Here is a 9,158-nt window from a genome sequence, read left to right on the forward strand (position 1 = left end):
GTACTATACATAACAACAATAACAATAATAATAATAATAAAAAAGGCTTTTAGCGTCTTTCCAGAGTTCAAGAACTTTGTTTTATACATTTTATAAACCTATTTATTTGTTATAAATTGTAAATTGTACTCACCTCAGAAAAACAAATTCTTCTATCAGACACAATTGAAGTAAAAGTGCCTCAGATAAACGCGCTGTCCTGATTCAAGCGGATGAGATGGTATAACCAGGTCTGTGTCATTATTTCAACGTTATCTTCATAACTCGTTACGAAATAAAAAGTTTCACAACTCAGAAAAATTAATTTTCCTTTCTTGTCAACATTATACAGTGCGCGTGGTGTGTCAGTTGTGGAGGCGCGCTGTACGTCACGTCACTATATTAAAAGCAATCGTCCATATTCTGACTTGGTGAAAATAAACATTTTATCTTAAAAGAACTTTCAATCTTGTGTCTGAAGTTTAATTATACTTTTAAATAGCAAATTCTGGAAATCAGAGAGCATATAAAGAGCGTGTATATGATGGTAATGAAATTACGAGCATACGACTTTGCAGTTACGTTGCCAGTAAATCATGAAATTACCAATATATTACGAATAGAGTATGTATCTGGAACGTTCTTGGTTATCTTGTTACGTTAGGAGGACGTATTGACGACGTTGTGAGTTGGTAATGGGATGGTAAGGGAATTACGTTCATATGACGTCGTGGTTACGTTGTCTATTGGTAAGTCATGAAATTACCAAAAAGTAGAATGCATTACGTAACTGTTACGTCGTGTGTTAGCGGGGTTCCTAAGAAAATCACAATAGCCATCTTTCTTTTGTGTGAAAAGCAACACTGTCACCCCATACTTCCACATGCAAAACAAACAAAAATCTTTCCTGCCTTTCTCCAAACAATGTCTTTCTATGTGACCATCCTTTCCACATGCATGACAGACAAAGCTTTGATGAGGTCTGTCATTGTCTCTGATGGAAACCATAGTTAATCTTGAACATTCTCTCCTGCCAAAGGCAGCAGCTGGATGTCTGGTTTCTGCAGCTTTCATTTGCATTTAAATAGTGTGTCATTTTAGAAATGATTGGCTCCTGTGGTGTATTTACATCTACATGCAGAGCAATGGCTTCCCGCATTTGTGGATTACTCTGTGCAATTAATGCAGACTTAAACATGAGGTTTTGTTTAGTTGCATTTAGCACACCACTCTGTAACAGCTAATCATTTCCCACAACCTGGATGCAAATGCCAAAGAATGCTCTTCAGGATCAATTGTCACCTCAGTTATCTTTTTCAACTTATCCACATCAGTCTCAACAACTCTAAGCAGAGCTTCTCTCCCTGCACCTCTGTCTGCTCTTTTGTCTCATTTCCTGTGAGAGAGCACTAGTTGATGAACGAGGAATGCAGATCATAAGAAGTCTACAAGCATCTGCGTCTGATACACTGGGTCAGGGCACACTATAGTTTCTTACAGAACTGTATTCTGTTAGATCGGGTCTCCACGCCAGATAATAATTAGGATCCAGCCCCGGATGCCAGATCCCGTCAGAAAATATCAGTTTGTCCAGTAACAGAACAACTAGTCAGCAGCGCTGTTAATACCCAAACCCTGTTAACAGCAAGTCTTGTCTGGTATCCAAAAAGACCCAAAATGAGTGTTTAACAGTCTTCTGTCAGTCAAGAAGTTGACTGAGAAAAGGCAGAGAAGAGCAGAAGCAGGAGACGAAGTGATGATGGTTAAAAGTACCATCATTGTTTATTGAACAATCTTAGTTGTGTATGCCTCAATGTTCAAACTTTTTCTGACCAGCACAAATTCAACAGGTACTGTTATACCAAAACTGCTTCACAGCAACATCCCATAAACCTTGGGTTTCCATATACATTCCCTCTTATCTATCTCTATTCATACAGACAAAACGGTTCATGAAACCCCACAAGCAAGATTGAACAACAATGAAAATGCATAAGCTAGGGGAAATTAATAAGATATATAAAATATGAAATATAGAAACATAATAAATGAATAAACAATAAAATACTTAATATAATGATAAATTATAAAAAATAATCAAATAATAAATCACATGAATGACTAAAGATTATAAAATTAATATGTGAATAAATGATTATAAATGAAAAAAAAAAAAACATGAAAATAAAAACACAAAACACACAGTTTGCACGTGAGGATCTAAGGATCCTTAAATTCCAAAAAAGTATTTAACATGCATCATCAGAAGTTGTTAAGCTTAGAATATAATTGTTCATCTTGAACAACAATTTATAAATTGTGTTGTTACCAGAGGAAGCGTTGATGATAGTCCAAATAAATGAGCCAACAGCTCAAGTATTTTTCATATGATGCATTTTATGAAACATTTTTGCTATTCTACAAACTTATCATAATTAAAATGTTTAGACTACATTTTAAGTCATCTAGGATTTCTTTGGTTAGTAATCATACCTATATCCTACTTTATAATGATGGTCATCGCAGGCATAATCCATCACATACAGTATATGATGATGATGATGATAATATTATTAATAATAATAATAATAATAATAAACTTATTTATTCAGAGGAAGTTAACCAATATGTAGGCTATTGTACATGCACTTTTTGTACATGTACATTTGTAAAGAAGAAAAACATTGTTTAGAAATTATGATTGACCCTAGTAACGAGGGTCTTATTGTTCTTAGTTTCTAAGCTTTACAGCAAGTTTTAAGGAAATGATGAGCACGTTTTCTGCTGCCTTCGCCAAATGAGTTTTTTTCCTATTATGCCAATACTATATATTTACCTTTTAGAAAAGTTATCAAGCAACATGCTTTTAAAGGAAAAACAGAACAATGTAAAAAAGCTGTTGGCTCATAACAATACCTCAATACATCAATGGCTGAAATCATTAAATAACTCGAAACAATTTATACAATTTTGTGCTTCGATGAACAGTTACATTCTAAGCTTAAAGGGGTCATATGATGCGATTTTCATTTTTTCCTTTCTCTTTGGAGTGTTACAAGCTCTTGGTGCATAAAGAAGATCTGTAAATTTGCAAAGACTAAAGTCTCAAATCCAAAGAGATATTCTTTATAAAAGTTAAGAGTCAGCCACACCTACCTAAAACGGCTCGTTCGAACACGCCCCCACATATCTACCTCATAATGTGTTTTTTTAACTTTAAACCGCATAAACACATTTCATTACACCAAATACACAAAATAATGTTCTTTTTAGCAGCATCATATGACCCCTTTAACTTTGTGCAGGCTGAGTTATTAAAACAATGTTCTAAATGGTCCGATTTTGTATATTTTAAGCGTATACATTGTTTGAATATTCCCTGACGGTGTGATCTCTATATAGTATAGGTGATTGTTGTTGTATTTCTTATAAAACAAACAAACAAACAAAAATCTTCATTAAACTAAAAATGAATGAAGTGAGGATTGTGCTGTCCACCTTTATCGCGCTATGCTCACTTGTGGCCTGTGTCTGATAAGCTACAAGTGAGATCTGTCCACCTTGGCTGCGCTTAATTCACTCCTCTGCAGATGCCTACTCTCGGACTTTTTAAATGAGACTTTTGATACTGGCTGAGATTTCTCATTCTGTCCTTTTCTTAAGTCCCGCCCCTTTGAAACTTCTAGTTTGAAGCGTGTGAAGCATGTGTCGCATGTGGTGGCTTTTCCTGTTTGTGAAGACCAGCTATAACACACGCCAATAGCACTTGAGAGCAGCCTGCAAAGGAACATCTCATTGGTTTTACTTACTGAACGAGTATGTGTAATAGGTGTAATATTCATTATGAAGACAAGAAAATAGTTGGTTGCATGAATTCACAAATTTATGTATAGAGAAAGAGGATAAAATATTAATCAGTATGTGTTGAACGATGTTCATGTTCAAGATAAATCAATGATGTTACAATCCAGAAATATTTCTCTACTCACAATTTTTGATATGTATAGAAAAATATTTCCACTGCATTTTTCTGTTGTGTGTTTTTGTTTGGCTTATGATTGTCTGTTAATTTCTTCTTCAGATGCATCTGGTGTTGGTTCAGACGGAGTATCAGCATCTGTGATGGAGGGAGATTCAGTCACTCTAAACACAGATGTTAAAACAAGCCAACAAGAAGAGGTTGTATGGTATTTTAATGACACTCGCATTGCTGTAATCACTGGAGATCTCAGTTATACCTGTACAGATGTTCAGTGTAATGAAGGTACTGAGAGATTCAGAGACCGACTGAAGCTGGATCATCAGACTGGATCTCTGACCATCAGAGACATCAGAACCACAGACTCTGGACTTTATAGACTAGTGATAATCAGCAGCAGCAGCAGCAATTCAAAGATCTCCAGAGTTGCTGTTCACGGTGAGTCATTTAATAAATGTTAAAAGGGAGATTATACATGTTTTAAGTACATCATTTATGTGTTTTTCCACTTACCTGTATATTCACATAAATTATATAGATAATTTCTTTAAAACACATTTATTGTTAATTTGGATTTTGTAGATTTATTTGTGGATTGATTGAGTTGTTAGTTTTAACAGTTAGTTGTGCTCTGAAACAATGACAGTCTCTCATCAAATAATATCTGATCAGCTTCTCTTAGTTGAGTATTTAATGTAAAATCAGTATGTAAAATGTGTTTTGTAAGTATAAAACTTGGATAAATGTTGTTTGTCAGATTCAAAGTCAAGAAAGGTTTGTGCAATTGCATTCATGTTTAAAGTTCTCTCAGGTTATGCAGGTTTTTTTCATCAGCAGCTGTTGGTTTGTGTTTCAGGTGTTCCTGCTGCTCAACGAGATAAAAAGAAGACCAAGTCTGTAGTGGAGGGGCAATCTGTCAGTTTAGATCCTGGTCTAACCAAAAACCTAAATGTTGTGATGAGATGGTATTTTAATGACACTTTCATCGCTGAAATCACTGGAGATCAAAGTAAGATCTGTACAGATGATCAGTGTGAAGAGAGATTCAGAGACAGACTGAAGCTGGATCATCAGACTGGATCTCTGACCATCACAAACACTAGAACCACAGACTCTGGACTCTATAAACTACAGATCACCAGCAGCAGTAGCAGCAGCACCCGTCGTCGTCGCCACAGCATCGGTGTCACCAGTTTAAAGAGCTTCAGCATTTCTATCACTGGTGAGCATAATTCTGTGCATTTCAGTGCATTTTAAAATACATTTCAGTGTTTTATATCAATCCAAGTGAGCTTTGACCCAATAGCAGCTTTTCCACTGTCGGGCAAGTGTGAGCCAGGGCTAACAATGAGCCAGGTGGGGCCAATAGCCTCGGACCTTGAGCTGGGAGGTCAAAATCAAGCTGCATTTCCACTGACAGGACAGCGCTACTCTAAAAACCTGCCCTTAACACGCCTTCCAGAAGCAAACATCACACAACCCCACCATTTCACCAGCCAGGGGAAATGAATGAAAACTAACTTTAAAAACTTGACAGAAGCGGGTGTTTGGTCCTTACATAAATACTTAAAAGAAAGACTTCAGCATGAATATTTTATCGTACTATATCATACTAGCACGATCCAAAGATGTCAAATGTTTCAAAATAAAGGTAATTTTAAGAAGCAAAGTCCAAATGCATAACAGTGTGTACTCAAACACAAACAGCGACCGACAATGAACTGAGGAAACCAACAAGGAACTTAAGTATATGCAGATAACAAACTAAACGAACAGGTGTGATAATCAAATGAATTGCCATAGTAATCTAATGGAATGAAAACTAAACTGACAGTTCGTGACAGGACCATGGAATTAAGTGGGTGGAAAATCTCTGGCCTTTGGCCCTGAGGAAGCCCTGACGAGAGACAATCAAGCCCTGGAAGTGACAGTGGAAATGCAACTGGCCTGCTAGAAACGCAGATTATGTTGTAATATATAATAAGTAATATCTATGACCTGCACAATTTGTTCTCAGTTTTGTCTGTGTATCGACCACATTTGTGATTGGATGTAAAACTTCCTGCTTCAAATGCAGTCAATACATTTATAATATGATTTACCGAAATTAATGCAAATGCCCAAGATTTTCAAGATATGATTTAAAAAAGTATTTTTATGAGATAAAAAAAAAAAATATATATATATATATATATATATAATAACATATGATATAATTAATCACTGTCACAAGAGCAAGAAAACTGTTTTTCACAAATATGAGCACAATTGCAAACTTGTTAATTTTATATAAATATTTAATAAAAAAAGAAGCTACATTTGAATAGTGCTGGTCTTGGTCTCGACTCATTCTCACCACACTCGTCTTGGTTTTGACTTGGTCTCGATTTAGGTCATCTTGACTACAACCCTACTCTCTAGTAATATAATGACTGTCTTTCTTTAGCTGTTCCAGATTCAGGATTGTCTCCAGCTGCTGTAGGAGGAATATGTGGTGTTCTGCTGCTCGTTGTATGTGCAGTTGCTTGTGGTCTTGCAAAAAGGAAAGGTGAGAATTAAAGCTGATTTAACAAGACACAAATATGAAATGGAAGTGTGAAGAGAATTGTTAAAATGTGGAAATATGCATATGCATATTCTAATGAAACAAAATAATGTATGTTTAATTCGAGCTTGCTTTTTTTTTTTTTTTTTTCAAACAGGCATCTGTATGCAGCAAAATAATCAGGTGAAACATCAAAAATATTTTCACTACTTACAAAGTAGCATTCTCTGGTCTCTCGTGTTTTTGTGTTAGTGTAACTAAAGCATTAATCCTGTAAAATTTTTTTTTGGGTGAAAATCTGTCTTCTTCCAGGAGAATAATGGGCTCTAAATCAAGAACACAACAAATGGGACGTTGCCTAGTCTGACGAGGCTGCCAAAGATACTTCACTGCTGTTTATTTGGGAGGCCAAGTATCAATATCTTCATTACCATAAGCTTTACCATGATTTACAATAAGCTTTGTATTTACAAATTGGACGTTATATGTTTATATATCAGTGCTTCCACATTTCTCTCTCTCACACACATGAATTAAGCTGCTTGTACAGGAATCAAGTTCTTGCACATTTCTGAACTTGAACCGCTCTCTCTGTGTTTACGTGTTAATTACATGTGTTAATTCGCCAGCTGCGATGAAGCAAACCTTCCGCTCATGATTAGAATCTAAGAAGCTGTCTACATGGTGCCAAGCAAGCTCGTTTCATAATACATTTGACAATACAAGTTGACAAGTAGTTATATTATTACATGCGGTCGGTAACACTGGTTATACTCCTCAAAATTAGGTTATTTTGTGTTATTTGCTATTTAAGAGCGAAAATAACTCCTCAGTGCCACTAAGTGTCCAAGTTCTATTCCGTTAATGACATATATATGCATTTTTCCTATAACAGTAAAAATATGATTCAGCACACAACATTTCAAAACTGAATAGTGTTAGCTTTATTTGATTTTATTATAGTATTTGCAAGACTGTTCTCTGTAAAACATTCCAAAACCAAACAAAAACTCAACACAGTGTGCCAACTTCTGACCAATATCACTACAGTGAAGTGAAACACTGTCTGCCAGACTAGAAGCTGTAGTCTCAACCTTACTACACAATGACCAGACTGGATTTATTAAAGGGAGACATCCTTCAGAAAATACCATGCTTGAAAACAATAGCAGGGTGCAATAGCAATTTGACAGGGTGGAGTGTTCATTTCTCTTCTCCATACTTAATCATTTTGGATATAATATACATTTCACCAACTAGATCCAAATAATCTATAAATCCCCTGTAACCAAAAGAATCATCTCAAAGCCATAACCTTTCAAAAGAGGTGCTCGTCAACGATGCCTATTGTCTTCTCTATGACTTGCAGTCTTTATCGAACCACTAGCAGCATTAATTAGGAAGTCCACATAGTATTTCTTGAATTCAATCAGATTCATACCACCATAAATTAAGCTTATATGCAGATACTTTTATATATTACATACAAACCCATCGTCTTCCCTCCCAACAGTACACAATCTCATTAACTATTTTAGCTGGATGTCTGGCTACTTTATTCCAAGATCCTGCCTATCACTGTTTACCTCACTTAGAAGAAAACTGCCTTGACAGAACAAACTGCAAACAAACTACTCCAATAGTGCAATTATAACATTTTATTTGAAGAACAAGAAGCCGTGTATAAAACTATCCACCTTACAGAAGCCAAAACAATAGGAGTTAGAACTCATACATTTTTACTCCTAATCAAACATAATCCTATGTTTTATAATTAATGAACCAGAGAGTCAAAACTAATTACACACTAATGGCCTGGTTATAAAACATTTATCGCCATATAATCAGCATATTATATTGCAAAATGTTTAGAATCACAAAATGTTTAGAATAATATTGTTTCATTGCTTAGGAATTGTGATAATATGTCGAATAATATGTCATATAAATGTTTAAATAAAACATGAGCCCCAATTACGTAAACACTGCTTCAAAGAAACACAAATAAACTGTATATCAGTAATAAAATGAGGAACAAACCAACACATTAACAGAACAATAAGTGCTAAACCTTTAGTATAGAATGTTTTATTTCAGCTGCTAAAGTGCAGTCACCAGCAGAGAACACTATATGACCTATTAATGCACTGATCTGATTATATTCTCTTGCCTGTTTACTTGAATACCTCACCAAGATGGGCATTTTCAGACAGTGTCATGCTGTGAAACATGAGCATTCTATGTAGAGAATGTGCACAAATATGCAAATGAGTTTAAGGCAGCTGTCAAACAATATTCACGCACTACTGATATTGTTGATGATGTTACGGTTTTGTTGCCATTACCAGAAAAAGCCTACATTATTATTATTGCATTATGTTCCCTACATGATTCCATTCCAGTGGTCTATTGCATGAAAAGAAGGGCTATTTAGGTTTACCTGGAGGAAATTAATTCATTTATTTTAATAGATGGACATTCCTGAATGTTATGTGTGGTTATTTTTTTATTTTTTTTCTGAGCTTACTCAGGTATGCTTGTCTGTGAAAAACTTGTCTGTGTGGAAATTGTGCTTCAACATGATTTTCAACATGTTGAAGCACAATTTCCACACAGTAGTGTATATATATATATATATATATATATATATATTCT

General features: G+C 35.1%; 1 protein-coding gene across 2 annotated transcripts in view; it reads left to right on the top strand.

The window, feature by feature from the left end:
- LOC107707346 (uncharacterized) overlaps positions 1-8,995 on the top strand; it is a 22,073-nt gene extending 13,078 nt beyond the window's left edge. The window contains exons 2-7 of one of the 2 annotated variants that reach the window (XR_001636242.1): positions 4,061-4,396; positions 4,815-5,180; positions 6,405-6,506; positions 6,661-6,686; positions 6,816-7,830; positions 7,873-8,995. Coding sequence is in view for 1 of the 2 variants with exons in the window: in XM_016511339.1 (XP_016366825.1) it covers positions 4,061-4,396; positions 4,815-5,180; positions 6,405-6,506; positions 6,661-6,686; positions 6,816-6,833 (848 nt within the window). In the remaining variant the exon portion in view is untranslated. Of the gene's footprint in view, positions 1-4,060; positions 4,397-4,814; positions 5,181-6,404; positions 6,507-6,660; positions 6,687-6,815 lie in introns of both variants that reach the window. The other variant, XM_016511339.1, reaches the window with a different exon arrangement.
- Positions 8,996-9,158: the final 163 nt, after the last annotated feature.

This window comes from Sinocyclocheilus rhinocerous, unplaced genomic scaffold (genome assembly GCF_001515625.1).
Source record: "Sinocyclocheilus rhinocerous isolate Xijiao unplaced genomic scaffold, SAMN03320098_v1.1 scaffold1316, whole genome shotgun sequence".
In the NCBI taxonomy this organism is placed as follows: Eukaryota; Metazoa; Chordata; class Actinopteri; order Cypriniformes; family Cyprinidae; genus Sinocyclocheilus; species Sinocyclocheilus rhinocerous.